At 38.5% G+C, this 17,444-nt stretch overlaps 1 protein-coding gene across 3 annotated transcripts; it reads right to left on the bottom strand.

Moving 5' to 3' along the window:
* Positions 1-4,404: 4,404 nt before the first annotated feature.
* Positions 4,405-16,559, bottom strand: LOC107759302 (transcriptional activator DEMETER). Of its 3 annotated transcripts, XM_075224841.1 has the most exons (22): positions 16,376-16,508; positions 16,172-16,269; positions 14,640-15,333; positions 12,381-14,258; positions 11,885-12,238; positions 11,111-11,201; positions 9,988-11,024; positions 9,602-9,873; positions 9,425-9,504; positions 9,259-9,343; positions 9,099-9,190; positions 8,957-9,025; positions 8,825-8,861; positions 8,632-8,714; positions 7,388-7,906; positions 6,942-6,978; positions 6,800-6,857; positions 6,325-6,464; positions 6,158-6,223; positions 5,875-5,989; positions 5,741-5,779; positions 4,405-4,915 (listed from the first exon to the last, which is right to left on the bottom strand). In XM_075224841.1, the coding sequence occupies exons 3-22, from the start codon at positions 15,229-15,231 to the stop codon at positions 4,737-4,739; spliced, it is 5,823 nt and encodes a 1,940-aa protein (XP_075080942.1). In that variant the 5' UTR covers positions 15,232-15,333; positions 16,172-16,269; positions 16,376-16,508; the 3' UTR covers positions 4,405-4,736. The 3 variants fall into 3 exon arrangements, with proteins under 3 accessions (XP_075080942.1, XP_075080940.1, XP_075080941.1); XM_075224839.1 differs by lacking the exon at positions 16,172-16,269 and having other exon boundaries at positions 16,376-16,559; XM_075224840.1 differs by lacking the exon at positions 16,172-16,269 and having other exon boundaries at positions 16,400-16,537.
* Positions 16,560-17,444: the final 885 nt, after the last annotated feature.

Here is a 17,444-nt window from a genome sequence, read left to right as displayed (position 1 = left end):
GAGGGTAATTTGTACGCAGACATTACCCCTACTCCGATAGGGCAGAGAGGCTGTTTCCGATAGGCCCTCGGCTCAGAAAGACGGAAATAAAAAACAAGAAAAGACAATTCATTAGTAACTCCAATAGAAACCGTAATAGTAACAGAAGCGTAACAACCAAAAGATAAATGACATGCAATAACAGTAACCAGTATCTAAGGCGGGCTAAGATAAACAACAAGGATAGTGTGAGCTCAACATAAACTGCAAGCCATCTAAGATCAACCCTAATCCAACCCCGCCTCATCCCGGGTATGAAGTAAGGAAAGCTCTACTACCCCCTAACCTACAACCTTAATGTTTGATCTCCAGACCTTCCTATCAAGGGCCATGTCCTCGGAAATCTGCAATCGAACCATGTCCCGCCTGATCACCTATCCCCAATACTTTTTAGGCCGCCCTCTACCTCTTCTCGTACCCACCACGGCCAAGTGCTCACATCTCCTCATCGGAGCATTAAGGCTTCTCCTCCGCACGTGCCCGAACAACCCCTAAAAGTGTTGTTTGATTTGATTTTCTAGAGAATTAGCCAAACGTCGCTATGTTTCGACTATCTCAAGCACATCAACGTAATTCAAGATGCTACCTGTCAATATTGCCATAGGGAAGATGAAAATATTAATCACATATTCCTAGAACAAATGCGAAAACATATTGGCAGACTTTAGGCATCCTTCAATTGATCAATCATTATTTGCAATGAACACATGATTCTAATTAGGTTCATCAACTTATAACTTGCAAGGATCTTCATTTTCCATACAAAATAAATCCAGCCACATACTTGTCTCTAAGTTTATGGAATATTTGGGTGGCACGTAATAATAACTGTTATAGAAATATCATTTCCACAGCTTCCACTAAATTAACTACTCAACAAGCAGCCAAATTCATATATCTTGTTGCCAAGAAACACACTATTAGGAAAAAGAGACAACAAAATCTTAAATGGAAACCTCCTAAATATCCTTGTTATAAATTAAACACCGATGGAGCATATACTATGAGCAAGTCTGGTATTGGTGGCCTGATACGAAATACAAATGCTGAATGGATATTAGGATTCGCAGCAATAATAACAACAGATTCACCATCTTTAGCAGAACCGCGTGCTTTGTTGCAGGGACTCCAATTAGCTCTTGAGCATAATCTTGTACCACTAGAAGTGGAAGTGGACTCAAAGGATATTATAGGGTTACTCGACTCTAATAATGTGGCACCTAATAACTTAATTTCTGACTGCAAGTACCTTCTGAACAGGTTGGGTAAACCTACAGTACTGCATGCGTACATAGAGCAGAATAGAGTTGCAGATAAACTAGCAAAGGAAGGTTGCAATTTTGACATTCAATCGGTGGTGCGTATTTTTGACGACAACCCAGACTTTGCATGGTCAGTTTTTGAGCAAGAAAAGAGTATGGTGCAGGAACTTGTTTTGGGTCACTATAGACCTCACTCTGACGTTTTTAATATTGTAAATACGTGGTATAATAGTGGTAATCCTAGGTGTGGTAGTAGTATAGTTGGGTATAATACTTTAGCACCTATTACTGGTACATCTGCATGTAATATGTTACGCAACGCCTTCCTGATGTTCTTTGGAAGGGCAACGTAAGGCTAAGCAACCGATGTCAGTACGGTTGCTGTCCGCCAATGAGGTCCTCGCCGCACGCTAGACTAGATTGTCAGTGCCGTGCGGGAAAATCAATGTCGTGAGCAAATTGCGGAAGCTGAGAGAGAATTGGGTTTTGAATGATGATGATGATTTTATTGATGACTGAAAATGATGATTACAATGATGCGGTGTCGCGGGGGAGAGACACCAGAAAATGCTTGCTTGAAAATGTTTGATTGTTTGGTCCCCCTTAATAATGCTTAAAAAAAATAAACCAACATTACAAGACTAGTCCTAATAAAGCTGTAGAAGCACACTGAAATGAAAATGATGAAAACTAGTCTATGATTACAATGAAAAGGACTTAGATTATTACAAGGTAAAACTAAGTCCGATGGCAGCATCTTTGTCTTGCGGGTCAGGGTCTGCGCGCGCGTTGCTGTGGGCACGCGCGACACTTGATGTGCTGGCCTGAGGCTGGGCACTGGTGCTTGGCATCAGGGTCTGTGCGCGAGGCACTATTGGAATGGGTCTGCAGCTGGGCGCTGGCGAGGCATCAGGATATGCGCGCGCGGCATTGTCAGGGCGCGCGACGCTGTTGTCAATGGCCAGCCCTTGGGCGCTGGCGAGAGGCATCGGTGGGGCGACAGAGGCACATGCGCGCTTGTCACTTGGCGCAACCAAGACCACGGGGCCGACCATGGCGCTAGGCATTGTGAGGCTTGCTAGGCCGCCATGGGGCGCGACCAAGGGGTCATGGGGCGTGTCTGGAAAGCAACCCATGACAAATATGATGCAATATAGGCATCCATGCTCTGTACTCAATCTTAGTATAATATATGTTTATCTTTTAAACCAAAAAAAAAAACAAAAAAGACCCAGAGGAGAACCAAAAAAAAAAAAAACAGAAGAAGAAGGAAAAAAAAAAACAAAAAATAAATAAAAAGGATTTCGGAGAGAAAAAGGGAGGCGGGAACGTAATCAAATAAAAGGCGGCAACCAAAAGAACTCTTCAAACCTAGGGGAGGGGAAAAATAGAACTCTTCAATCCAATCGTCGCTTCGCCTTCCGCTGTCAGCGGTAGCATAGTGACCTTGCCAATCGGCGTCGCCGCCACATTTTCCGATCAAAGCTATTCAGGTACTCTATTATTCACCACCGATTTCATTAACGCCGTTTAAATTCGTGATTATTGAATCGGTGTGTATCTGGCAATGTTCAATCTTATATTTGATTATTCCTTATCAACATAAAACCGTAGAATCATCTGAATTAAATCTTTGATTCACGTGATGCTTGTTGCTCTAGTCTTCTTATGGACTAATTATGAACTCGACTTTCTCATTGTTGTTGTTATTATTCTGTTTATGACTCCGTTGTAATGTAATGATAATTAGCAAATAGAAATGATTAAAGAAATATGTCAAGGCTATTAGCTGGTTTGCAAGTATGTAAGCTTATTGAGTAGTATGATGTTTTGGACATTGAGTGAGTACAATTGTATAGTCGGATCTAGAATTTAAACTTTATGAGTTCGAGTTCGGGATTCTACTACAACTCATTTGCTTTATTGGGTTTGAAATCAATATTTTGTACTTATCTCATAAATCTAATACAAATACTTATACATGGCTCGTAACCAGTGGCAAAGGCAGGATTTTGACCAAGGAAATTCAAAAAAATAAAAACGTAAGCACGGGAGAACACAGAGGATTCAACAACTAATGTATATGCATAAAATTATTTTTAACCTTATACGCATCTGCATTTTTAGCTCCGCCCATGCTCGTAACTCACTGTCTGCATCCGCCCCTGTACTAGAGGTACAAAATCAGAGAGATATATTCTATGATCATAAACATTTTAGTTTATGCCAGTAGCTATAGGTTATAAAAGTTTAGAGTATAGCTCTATATTTTGAAAAGAACTTAGTTGCCTGAAAACTCCATCCTTGAAATTTTTGCAATACTACCTTATATAGCCCTCTATAGATGTCAAATTTTAATTTAAGCATTGGGTATGTAAAATTTTGGAAAGAGAAAAATGGAGAAGGTTAATCACAAATTTTGTAGTATAGTCTATAAACATTCCAGACAGGGTGAAATTTGGTCGTAGTTTAGACAGTTAACAGAGCGTGGGCCTTTTGACATGTGGAAGTTGAGAAAATTCAGAGCCTTGGAACTTTTGTATGGGATTGTCCATCCATTTTAGCATATTGATAATTAAAAATAAATGATTTGTAGTTTAAGGATCTTATGCCCTCTAAATGCCAAAAAGGGAAATACTCAGATGGTTATGGTTGAGTCTCTCCGGATTTAGATCAATTATTTTGTTTTACTTTCAAACTTGGGGTAAGTGTATGGTGTATAACTTCCAGAATTTAGTAAGTTCAAATGCTTGCAGAGAGATGCTTTGTTGCTAACTGACTCCCAAAAGTAATGGCTTCACAGCAAAATTTTGCTAGGTGATGTTTGATTTTTAATTTGTGTGTATCATTTACTGCTGAGCTGTTTTCTACTTTTCTCTGGGGAAGAGAGAGAAATAGATCTGAAATTTGAGAAGAGTTGGCGATATAATTTGCAGAGCCTTTTGCTGATAGGTGATCCTTTTTCCTATCTTAAAATTTTTGGTTTTGTATCCTTTGCTTAGACTGCAGTCCATCTATATTAAGTTATGAGGTGAAGCCCCACGGGTATGCATCTCCAGTTAACCACTTCTTCCATCTCTCATAAATGAGTCTGTTAACAACATTTAAATCAGTAGTTCATTCGGGGCATGAATTAAAAAAAAATTCCATTGCATTGGCATTAACTGTTTGCACAATCAAACAATGAACGTTACATCTCAATTTTCCTACATCTATTATTGCTTTGTATTGCTAATTCTTGAAAAATGGCTCAGTTTGTGAGCATAAATGAAAGAATAGGAGATGTTTATTGTACACTACACCCTCTTTGCCAAGGGGTGACTTCAAATATTGTGCTGCTGTAACATGTAAACTTGTATCTCCTGTTAAGGTGAGGTTACTGAATGTCAACAATGTGTTAGTCATCAAATTCTTATCCTACTCGGCAGTGTTTCTCTACTTCATATGGGCAGATTTGGGTGAATTGTAACCAGCAGCCTTCTCTGCAGCAGCTCCCTCCTTTTTTCTGTCATCACTTCTATTTTTGACCAACTTACTTGCGGGGAAGTGCAATCTAGCAATGAGAGGTCGTGGGGCTCTTGTTTTGTGATCAAATCCCCTCACACAGACAAATCCTGCAAAATGCTTATTGAAAATGACATCCACAATAACAGTTTGTACATAATCTGACTGTAGACATTAGGTAACTCAATCACTTCTTTTACTAGGTTAAAGATAAAGTTGAACATGGTATAATACACATCTCCATTCCCGTAGTGAGATAAGGAAAGGTGCTGGTATTTTGAGTAATTTCTTAAACAATTGTATGACCTGATACAATTGCCTCGTATTTCAATAAGTTTTACACCTGCTACCTTATTATAACTAATTGTTGCTCTCCACGAGTGTTATTCATTTTATGGCTTGTATTAATTTAGCTGTTATTTCTTTTCTCTCTGTTCTTTAAAGAATAAATCACAAGTTATCTAGCTCTTATTTGCCGATCCAATTCTATTTGATCTTTTTAGAAGTATCTGAGCACTTAAGTTTGATGATTTTCATCCAAAATCGCCCCCTACTTTAAGTCCTAGGGGTGCACACTTTCTCCCTAGATTACAATTCTTTCCCTGTGAATTTGTACCGTCGCAAATTGTCTATCTCTTCTAGGTAGAATCATCACTTTGAAAAGTATAACTTGTGTACTGCTTTACTAATATCCTTAGTCACATTCATAAACTCTTGTATTTTTGGTGACAAGTCCAAGATCTTTCTGCTTGCCCTTCCATGGGTTTGTACCATTCAGTAATAACCGTTAAGTTAAATGAGCCTCGTTCTATTGCAGAACCATCAGCATTGAAGCGCGTTCCTATCTCACTATTCCACATCTTTAGCATTAACATACTTAACTCAGATCCTTTTTGTACACGGTAAATAAGAGAAGCAAGAGAAGTTGGCCTTACCTCTCCAGAAGCAGTGCTGAATTTGTTCTGTTGACAAGCCTGATAAACATCAATGTTTATGTAGTCAGTAAGTTAAGGCTCAATTCTTAAGCCATGGATCAAACCACAATGGTTTCCTGAGCATTAGTAGGTACCTTTAAAAATTGTTGAGACAGAGGTCCCAAAGTACACGGTCCTTCTTGGCAGGGACCATAGCAATTTTCTCGGAACATTAATTGGATTAAGACTGGATTCATGATCCGCAAAAACCTGCAGTGTAAGATCACATATAATTCAATAATCAGGCATTAAATGTTTGCAATCAATAATATTCCATTTTCAAGTTGCATTATGAACAGTTGCTCTTGTATTTGTGAAGTATTGTTGCCCAAACAGTCCCCTGAAAATAATGATCAGATGACAAGGTCCAGAGTTTACCTCATTGACCTGGAAGTATGTGCCATTGAGTGGGAAGCTCCCTCTCATTGCTGTTCGGCATGGTATCTGCAATAAGCTTGGTGTTTCAGAGACAAAAATGCAATGCTAGCTTATAGTTCTTCTACAGGTAGTTACTTTTAAACACATCTAATGCCTGGGCCACTTACCAGTAGTGTGCCTCTTACGGTTTGTGAATTTGCTTCTCTAATGCCATTGCATGAATAGCAATCCTTTTCATTGCACAGGCTCCCCGAGCCATTGGGATCACACTTTGTTTCAGGAGGTTGAATTGAATTTACAGTCTCACCTGGTGCCACATTATGCAGGAGTCACAACAACATAATGTACTGCAGACTAGAGTTTTAATTCACCATTATATTGGTAGGTGCAATCAGTGACAGAACGGAGAAAAAGAGAAAAAAACTGAAAAGCTGGTCAGTCTGTCACCCCGTACTATATGGGGCATCTTTTGGTTTCAAAAAGTGAAATATTGCTAATGCATAGTTTGGCTTCAGAATAGCAATTTGGCACTATGTTGAGAAACACGAACTCAAGTTTTCTCCATTCACTAACTGTGCTCTGTGTGCATTAGTCGATATCCTGGAGAAGAAGATACTATTCAAAGAAAATTAGGTTGCATACCTGGTGTCCATATTGCCAGAAGGTATGGACTTGGGTCATCAGGTTCTCGTTTATCCAGCTGTGTTTGAAGATTATCGGGTTAGAATAAAGCTTAGTTCTAACCAAATTTTATTAATGAAGCAACAAAAGATAGACAACTGACCTTTTCCAACAATTGATGAGAATCTGGGAGTTCGTACCTGCAATATATCAGAGTATTGACCATTAGTTTTGTGATTGGAAATTTTAGAGCTTTTTGGCATGGCTTCATAGGTAAAACCGTGAAGACTATATACTTTGTAGGAATTTATTATCAGACCATTTGGTGTCATAATTGGTGGTGTTGAGAGGTGTGGGCTAGCAATACAAATTGGTACTGCGGCTTTATACATCTTCTCATTTTCAGCACACTGCAAATTTGTATAAATATCTGCATCGCACATTCTTTGCTGGTTGTGTTCTTAATTCCATACAATTTCATATTCACATTAAGTCCTACTATAATATTATATTCTGCCCCGCCTAGTCCCATTTTTCCAGATTTCTAAATTCTACTTATATTGTTTACATCCTTACACAGGTAAACATCAAACAAACTCAGGAACTTACACTTGGTGTTCTGTCCGTAGGCGACTGACATTTTTCAGCTTGGGAGTAGGAATTGAAGCTGCAACTGGATTCAAAGCCACCAGAGCTTTGGATAACTCACCTTCTTTGTTATGCCCCTGCAAAATAGTCTCCAAATTGGACGTAAACTCTTTCATGTTGAGTTCGATCATTGGAATTTCATCAGGATCCTCAATAAATCCATCCTCAATGTCACTTTCCAAAAGTTCTGGCAGCGGTTCTGGTGATTTTGGTTCCTCAATAATAGGTTCACAATTGCTGGTAATGAGAGTTGTTTCTCTATCCAAGTTGGTTATCTCTTGAGGTATTGGCATTGGTTTGTTCAGGAAATCAGGGATGTTTCCAGCTTCAACCGGAGCACATGGGCTAATCATTCTCCCTTCACCTGCTGGGGGTAATAGCATAGGCTTGAGTGGGGCAGCTGCAATTCCTCCACCAGAGATTGGAACTGTCGAACTCACTATACTCTTCTCTTGTGGGCCAGGAAGGGCAAGTCTTGCACTGCAGGTAATTTTTCAACATGTTTGTCAGTTTTTCTCTAAATTGACAAAGTAATAATAGAAGTAAAGTGATGCCAGATTTTGCATCTCTAATGCAAGAGTTACAGTTACAGAAGTAAACAACCATCTCAGGAACACTTTTTAGAGCTCTACTTGTCAATTACTGAAATGATTTTGTGACTTTAACTTAATAATAAGGATTGCCTGAGTGGTTGACTCATTTAAGCATTTTGATGGATGAGATGAACAGATTTTAGCTGAGGAAAGGTGCATATGAAGCATTCAGGTTCAGATTGATTCACTTGTTTATCTTGTTTTGCAAGCAACTATTCATGATAGCTAATGAAAGTTCTTAAAGAGTTCTTCCGCTGTATTACTTTAACAGGTGGCTACTTTTGGTTTGTGAAATAGCTTAGCAATTTAAGATGTGCTTTAACAAGGATTATGTATGTGCACACACATAGTTTTCCTCTTTCCTTGTTATTAGTATTATTTATAATCATTGTTATCATTAGTATCATCATTATTATTTTAATTTGAATTTGACAAGTATGGTTTCTGTTCTTAAGATTTGTGTTTTTAAATTTGACACCATACCTTTGCCCCCAATTATGCTAACTGTTTTCATTTGCAGTTGTTAAAAAGAACAAAGAAAACTTTAAGGTAACCTTATGTCAAGCCTCCTTATATTAAAAAAAGAAAAGATTGAACACATGGATGACTAACCTTGCGAAAGCACTAGCGAAGTGTCTGCACTCAGCTCGCAGCGGGCATGCATTACAATTTGGTTTACTTTTGGTGCAAAAAACCTGTGCCAATTTTGAAATTAAGCCATAATGATTCTGTCTGATGAGAGACAACCTCCCCAAAATAAGTCATACTCAGCATATTAAACTTGAAAAAGTGCAGTTAAACTTACCTTTCCAAATGTAATCATGTGGTAGTGCAATTCATACCTGCCAATACATCCATGGGTATGTTAGAGCGTCCTTTAGCTTAATAATTGCATATTTAACCAAAGAAAAGTTATTATGAGGTCTTGAGAAAGTACAATGTTCTCTGGTCGAGCTTGCACAGTCGTGGCCAGAGATACTTCTGAATTGACTCTAGAACCGGATACCTGTGCGGAAGCATGAATGATAACCTGTATAGTAGATAAAGTACAGTTTTGAGGTTTTGCTTTAATAACTTACAGTTCAAGAAGATGCAACTGCAGTGACTCAGGAAGTGGTTGGAGAGGAACCCATCCTAGTCGCACAGCAATTCGTCCAACATTTGTGTCAACCTGACAAATTCAACTTTGAGTTGTAGATCAAGTTTGTAAATCATCGCAAATTGGCAAGTGGATCTTACTGGAAAAGCAAGGTTGTGAAGTGTTAATAGCCGCACACACTCTACACTTTTCAGGCCCAGTCCACGAATACTTAATAGATACTCTCTGCAGTAAGGAACAAATAATTTAGGGGCAGGTAAACTCATGAAGATGGAAAATTTTAGTGTATTAGTGCAAGGTACTTACTTTGCTTTTTCTGGGGCCACATCTCTCAACCATTCTAGGTCAATACTTCCATGATCCGTTACCAGTCTATTGAGGAAGTCCTGCACAATAAGCAATTATCGTTTATGAATCTTTACTTATCCGGTGAGGTCTCTTTTCTCCTTGTGACTCATCAAAACATATTTAGTGCTCTGTTACCTTAATTCGCTCTGCCAGCATGTTGTTCATCCCTCGTTCCTTAATAGCATCAGAGATTTCTTTAACTGGTGCACATCTAACTGCTTCATAGTTCAGTGAGTCCATTGCATTCTTGCTTCTTTCTTTTTTCCCACTCTTTGGTTGGACTTGCTTTCTCAAGCTATCCCAGTCAAAAGCTTTCTTATCTCCTTCCTCAGTTTTCCTTTTTCTTGTATTTGAGATGCTGGTGCCTGTTACACTGGGTTGCTCGCTTGAAATATAAGCTTGAACCTCTGCATGTGATTTGGTTATATTGCAAGAGTTTCTTGCATGTACTACGAGGTACGAACTACAGATCTTGTATGTACATGAACAATCTTATTTGCATTTTGGGATATAAGGATTACCTTCTTGTCCTTTAGCAATGGCTTCTGCACGGTTTACTGACTGTCGGATGCAAGTGCTTTCTAGTTGTGAGGCCATTGACATCTCCTTTGGATGGCAACTTACAGAATGTTGATAATTTCCATTGTGAGGCTGCATTTGTAAATTTCCTTCCTCTTCTCTGTGCTTACTTGCAAATGCATATTCTTCCATTCTTGGTGCATGAACAATGGGCACTGTGGTTTGCTGAGCTGTCAAAGTACTTGAACTTCCTGTTATCTGTTTCATGCTTCTGCTCAGGAAGTCTACTCCTTTTGCGGCATTGGGTTCTGGAGTTATTGAAGTCAAAGAGGAGGCAATTTCTTTCTCACGGCATGCTGTTTCATGTTTTCCAAATTCTGGTGTCATGGTCAACCAGAAACTACTGGAAGTTCTTGCTGATTTTTCTTGGCCCTGAACATGTGGATTGATTGGATAACCATGCAAGTACGTCTCAGCATCAAGAGTTTGATTATGCCTGATACCCGCTACAGCTTCTGACTTATGATTCCTGAAGATGGACATGTTTTCTGATTGTGTATTCCTCATAAAGTGACTCTGGTATTCCTGGAATGCAGCAGGCCACTTTGCCGGTGGAGAACGGTTTGCTCGAGTACTATTCTTGTTCAAGTTGGGCCAACTTGGTTGGTCTTCACATTCTGAGTTGGATCCGGAGCTTGACCTGAGTTCTTCATTGGCTTGAAGAATGAGAGAGTCAGGAGAGTTTTGTGATAAAATGACTTCCTCGTCTGTTCTCTTTTCATGCTCACTTACTAAATAAGCTCCAGTTGTTTGAATGCGATCTTCCATTCTGTGCTCAGATAATTGACTGCATGTTATGGAGCCTTGATGACGTGTAGGCACCTGTAGTCTAGCTTGATGATATGTGATAGTCCCATCTGGATCTATTATTTCAACTTCTGGTTCCTCCACTAATGTGTTACACCCATTCTGGGAGAGGGTGTTTTTGGTGCTTGTCGGCTGCAAGGGAAACTTGGCTGCAAGGCACATGAAAGCGGAGCTGCAAGAAAATAAATCAAAATTTTAAGTTATCAATTTCTATTATTAACTATGTCCATTTGATGGTTTCCAACCATCAACAATTACCTTGAGAGATGATCTGAAACATTCTGTGTGAGGAACACTCCAATCACTGAGTCGACTACAGATCCTTTCCAAGGTGAGAACCTCCTGTCTCCTGCAAAGTTTTTCCAAATTATTTGTGTAGTTGGAATTGATATCATCATGGGAACATCACTTCTAGTAATACAAGATATATAGGTGTGGTCATGGAAATGAATCCCAATTAGTACGTCTACCGCGAAACTTGTTCAACTGCCTTTAGTTTCTCTACAATTCTGATGGTTATCTCTTTTGTTAATCATTATTGACTGATTAGCAAATTATCAGTTTTACAGACTTTTCATGCATCAATTATGCCAGACTTTGCAATATACAATTTAGTTTCTCTCTTGTTGATAATCATGGCTGAACTTCGTGACTCCGCATGTTTCACCTTTTTTTAGGTTTCTTTTTGTATTCACTATGTCTAACTCTAACAAACAAACTTATATGCTGTTTTTGGAAATTTTACACTGTAGGGCAGGATACCACCACATTCAAAAATGCAGCTCCTCTTTGTACATGACGCTAGAGTTGTTTTATTCTAAAGAGTCTCGCAGAGCAAATTATAAACAACTTTTTTTCCTTGGATCCAATTGTGTTAGAATACCTATTTTGTTTTGCAGCTCATGTTTGATATTTTGTTCAGCCTTTACCTTTGGCTATCTCATTGACACAAGTAAATGGTGGGACCAGAGAATCATTTCAGAATCAGTTGACTTCTAAATTGAAGAATGAATGATATATGGATTTTTGTACCTTGAACAAGGCGCATTCGTGCGACAAAAGAGTCTACCCGTCCACGGACGACTTTTCTTTCCTCTTCCCACCATTTTTCATTGTCCTTGTCCGTTGTCTCTGCACCTCCTTCCTTCCCCATTAAGAGGTTCCAAAGTCTGTTGGTCTCTGGGTCAAGGTCCACTTTGGGCCGTGGCTTACGTCTTTTGATGGGATCAAATCCCTCATATGGGATAATAGTGCCATCTCCCTTGTATGGAACAAGGGCCTTTTGCTCTTGAGCAGTATATTTCTTGCTGTTACTGATAGCAAGGCGTTCCAATCGGCGTGTGATCATATCGACTGCTGCTGCATATCTGCGTGTTCCTTGTAAGCCTGTGTGAGACACAGGAAGGTTGTAGTTGTTATTGGTATCTAAGATTCTTCATACTTTGTTTAAGACTGGCACTACATTTGCTGGAAAAGAAAAAAAGGAAACAATAAAAGCAAGAGTGATGGAATAGCTGCAAAAGGATACCTCTAGCTTTTGTTGAGAGATGTTCGTCACCTCGTAATTTCTTGTTGTCTCTTGTAAGCATCTCCCCGTTATTGAATAGTTCATTGGATGATGTCTGCCCCATGTTCTGCATCCGTGCTAGCATGTTATTGTGAGAAATTCTCCTCCTGATCTCTTGTACAAACATAGAGAGAGCTTGGGGTTGAGACTGAAGATTCCAGTTACTACTGGCCTGCGCTTGGGGTCCATGTCTTTCAGTCAATTGTTGGGATATTTTCTGAGATATTGATTGTGTATAAGAATGGGATTGAGATGGGGTTGGTTGCTTTTGAAAGTTATGTTTAACAGTCATGGGACTAGCGCAGCGCCTACTGCCCTCACCATTGGCTCCGCTACCTGGGAATCCAACATATCTGTTTATGTTCAAGCTAGTTGACTGGAACTTTACTGAGCCATGCATTGAAGCTGTAGTACTGGAAGGTATACCGGATACAGTGCCATATATTTCAGAATCTAACTTTGCTTTCTTGTGAATCTCTGAACCTCCTAAACCAAATGTGCTGCAATTTCTTCTAATATTGTCAATCCCTAACATGTCTGAGCAGACCGATCCCATCTGGCTAAAAGTTTTAGGTTGAAACTCCGAAATGTGGCACTGATCTCTCTTGGATCCTCTTTTTACGTGTGCAGAAGCTGTGTCTCCCAAAAGCAGAGGTGTCCTTTCCAGTGCCAGCTGCCTTGCTTCGTCTCTCTTTGGTCGAGTATCTTTTGCCTCAAAGACAAAGTGGCCTGTTCCAGCTTCATGAACTGGCACTTGATCACACCCAAGCTGAATGCTGTTTTGGTGCTGATTAACGTTTCGCATACTTAGACTTCTTGCAATGGCATTCAGTGCCTGGTTCTTCGTTGTAACTTGATTTGCTGAAGGAAGTGGCAATGCCAAATCTTTTGGCTTTTCAACGGAGGAACTGATAACATAAGGTGCAGTTTCTGTTAGCCTTTTCTCTGCAATTTCTCCATTCCGCTGATTCTGCCCAGGTGGTATTGCAGAAGCCTCCATGATTGCCAAAGATGACTCCATATCTTGAGAACTCAAGTTCAAATCAAAAGTCTCCTTTCTTTGCTGATGTTTTTCTGCTTGGCTGATATTGGTACTGGCCAGGCTTTCATCTTTTGTTCTGTCTTCAAAATTTAGCATTCTCCGACATGATTTTGCTGTGTCTCCAGCATCAGGAGCTCTGTCCTTGTCACCAACTTCGGTTTGTTGAGTTGTTGAAGCTTTTAGGCCCTTTTTACGAACATACTTCCTTTTTCCTGATGTGTTCTCATTTGGAAGACTATTTCTTGGGGCAGCAGGCTCAACAACTTCAGTTTGTTCAGTTGTTGAATCTTCGAGGCCCTTTCGGCGGACATACTTCCTTTTTCCTGATGGATTCTCATTTGGAGTACTATTTCTTGGGGCAGCAGGCTTCGGAGTTCTTTTGGTTTTCCCTTCTATTACTACCTTCGGCCGGTGTTTTCGCCTTTTGGGAGGTTTCAGCTGTGGTGTCTTGTTCAGGTCAATGTCTCCATTACCTTTGTTCTCATCATCGATCTTTTCACTCAATGATGTTGTTGCAACCAATGAATCTGCGACTCTCTGTAACTGTTTATCAGAGTGGTTATCTTTGGATTGCATAGACCTGAGAACATTCTCCTGCTTATCTTTCTCAAGACTAGAGCTTTCTTCTATCGAGAAATTCTGTCTCTCAAAATGCTGGTCATCATTGAATTGCTTTTGTTCTGGCGTTACTGGTGCAATTGGGAAGAAACTACTTCTGCTTGAACCTGTACCAGCATCTGGTGTTGTCAAGGATGAGTACATGGCTTTATTGACCTGATATGGGCCTAGAATTCCATCTGCAAGGAAAAGAAATTGGATATAAACTAGTGATTCAGAATTCAGAATAAAATATCATGATATATACCTGTCAAATGGGATATTTTCTAAGCTTTTACTAGACTAACTTGTTTATCTAACTAATTTTTAATATTGGAATGACTTATCTGATATCGAGAATCCCTAGTATATGGAATCGAAGAACAATGTTATGTTAATGTATTATACCTGGTAGTTATGAGGTCTTTCTAGCACTATTGCTATACATAGTTCCAATCGGTTCTCTTCTAGTATGATGGAGGTTTGTCATGCAATTGCTTTAAAGAATGCTGATATTTCTTGTCTCAAATTATTCGGTGTAGTATTAGATGAAATTAACATATTCATGACAAATTACTCACCAAGTGGTAGGCGCCGGTTGCCATAACAATCAAATGTCTGATTTGGAATAAACACTTGACTCTCGTTGAGAAAATCCGGACCTGCCTGAAGTTGCTCATATCTGCTTTCGACTTGAGAATATGAATTCTGAAAGGTCGGTAAATCATTGAGGTGGATGCTATTGCTTGATCTTCCACTGGTGGAGGGCATATATGATTGGTTCTTCATCCCCAACAATTCTGCTAATGAATTAACTCTAGTGCAAGCAGGCCTACCGTGACCTGGTATGTTTTCACAGTGGTTGATATCTATATCAGAGCTTCTGTAGTCGACTGCTGCATTATTCCACTGACCAATATAATCCTTATTCAAATTCACTGGGTTGATTGGATTCTGAACTGCTCCTGTACCATGAGCAGGTCTTTGTAAAAAGTTACCATAAATCCCAAGCAGATCCTGCCAATCTGACCTTTCCATCTGATTTCCTTGCATTTCACCTGGAATAAGATCGGGACTTTGCAAAACTTGCTTTTGTGGAGTAGCAGGAACCCAAGGATCCCCATTTTGGATAACTCTATTCCCTTGGGGAGTTGAAAATCTCCCCAGATTCATCCTCAAATTGTAAGTGTATTCTTCTCACTGTCTAATTCATCCCTTGGGAAGACTTTTAACTGTTAGAAACTGACTTTGTTTTGACTCACCGATAAGACTTCACTGTAAAACCCACAAATGAAAATTTCAATCAAAACAGCTTTCTACTTAAGTGGTAGAAGAACATGATTAATAAACTGTTCTTTGTCATGAATTTCATCATGCATCTAAATACAAGAAATTCCTCCAAATCTCGAAGTTTAGAGAAATATCAGAAACATATGTAAAGGCAGATTCCAAAATTTCGCCTCAAGTCAACATACAATAATAACTGGACCAATTAACAAGTATTGATTTTCAATGTGTACTTAGAAATAAAAAAAATATTGAAACACATTATACGAATATAAACTTATGCATAACAATTGTTCTTGCTGAGAAGTGAAATTAAACATACAATTTCTTCGTTCTGCAGTTTTATGCACTTTACTAATTCAAGTTGTGAATTTTGCTCTCTACAGCCTACATGAATTCTTTTTATCTCAAAACCTGTTTTTATTTCCATCTGTGCAATTTCCAATGGGAAAACCAACAATTGCTGTTTAAAGTTCAATAATATTTTATAGTAACCCATAAGAAATGGAACAATCATCGATAAGAAAAAGGAATGAGAACTATATTCATATAGAATCTCAATCTCAAAAGGAATATATGACTGCATTTTTCAGTTTCTTGCTTTTATCTAAGTTTTTACTGAGTACTACAACCACCATATCCATATTCCAAAGTCATGAAAAAGCAAAGGAATGCTGCTTACGAATTAGCAATCTCACATAGAACAAGTACCCAAAATGACGAGGAGAAAGCAAGTGGATTGGAAGAAAACAGAAAAACAAAGCAACAAATTAGAGATAATATAAATTGGGAAATCACAGTGAATTTGGGGGAATTTAATTCTCACAGCTGAAAGGTGAAGATTGAAATGCACCCAGGTGAATGAAACCCAAAATATCTTCACACAGAATCTCCAAAATGATTTTGAGTTGAAAATGCGATCACCTACTTTTATGGGTTGTTATAACAAAATAAAATTAAAGACCAGTTAAACATGCAATGAATTTAATAAATTTGGGATAAATATTTAATCTTTAACAGCTAAACTAACCGATCTTTAGCTGAGTTCAGTTACCGGAGTGAAGTTGCTTGAGAACCAGTCAATGCCGGAGAGCCAAGTCAGTCTTGTTAAAAAAGAGGAGAGAGAAAAAAGAGAAATGAGGGACAAAGAGAGAGAAAAAAATTAACATCCGAAGTAGCAACCCTTTGGTATACGTTAAGAAATGTTGTACTATGGTTAGGCTGGTCCCATTTCATATAATAAAGGGAGAGGGGTGTGGGGAGGTTGGGTTTGTGTTGGGGGTGGGTGGGGGTGGGGGGTTCAGAAACTTTGGCAAAGGCTACATTCAAAGCACAAAATCCTCATTTGCTACCAAGATTAAAAGACACCCAATAAAAGTATGTTAAGATGACGATTTTTCTTATTGGAAAGATTTATTTAATGGTTCAGATAGTACTTAATTACAATTTAGTTATATTTAGTAATATTGTTTGGTGTTTGTTTTTATGATTTTTGGCCAAATTTTCTATACAAGGAGGAGTCTAATGTGAAATATCGTAATGCATATATTTTGATCGTTGGTAGAGATAAGTATTAACACAATACAGTCACCCAAATGGAGAAAATAGTCCTGACTTATTGATTATGTTTGACAATATCTAATCAGGAGATATGCCGAACTTAAATCGTATTTTAAAGTCAAATATTTGTAATATTTTTAGATTTTAAGTGGTACTAGTATTAGTATCTCGCAATGCGCAAATACAAACCATGTCAAATTATGATTTGAGTTATTTAGATTGTGTGCAAATAACTTTAAAATTTAAACCTTCTAAATAAAAATTATAAATTATCATTAGATATTAATTAAGAAGCGGGATATGAAATAATTTCTCAAATTTAATAGTAGATAACGTATTTTTTTTCTATATTTGTAACAATCCAACTCATTGATTTTGATACTTACATTTCATTTTGCTGCCAATATTAATGAATACTAAACATGTAATATTGTGATCTATCTTGTTTAAGCGGCTAAACAAAATTCTTGCAAGAACAAACTATTTCCGGTCCCTTTTCGTTCCAGACTAATTCAACCACTTGAATTGTTGATGTTAAA

The sequence above is a fragment of the Nicotiana tabacum genome, chromosome 11 (genome assembly GCF_000715075.1).
Source record: "Nicotiana tabacum cultivar K326 chromosome 11, ASM71507v2, whole genome shotgun sequence".
NCBI lineage: Eukaryota > Viridiplantae > Streptophyta > Magnoliopsida > Solanales > Solanaceae > Nicotiana > Nicotiana tabacum.
The sequence above is the reverse complement of the archived record's forward strand: the minus strand, read 5'-3'. Positions and strand labels throughout refer to the sequence as shown.

Excerpts from the sequence above, each read along its gene's own strand:
- LOC107759302 (XM_075224839.1), bottom strand. The coding sequence starts at position 15,231 with ATGAATCTGGGGAGATTTTCAACTCCCCAAGGGAATAGAGTTATCCAA. Across the intron at positions 11,202-11,884 it reads ACGAATGCGCCTTGTTCAAG|GAGACAGGAGGTTCTCACCT; the intron begins GTACAAAAATCC and ends AAAACTTTGCAG. Across the intron at positions 6,979-7,387 it reads CTACGGACAGAACACCAAGT|GTACGAACTCCCAGATTCTC; the intron begins GTAAGTTCCTGA and ends GATATATTGCAG.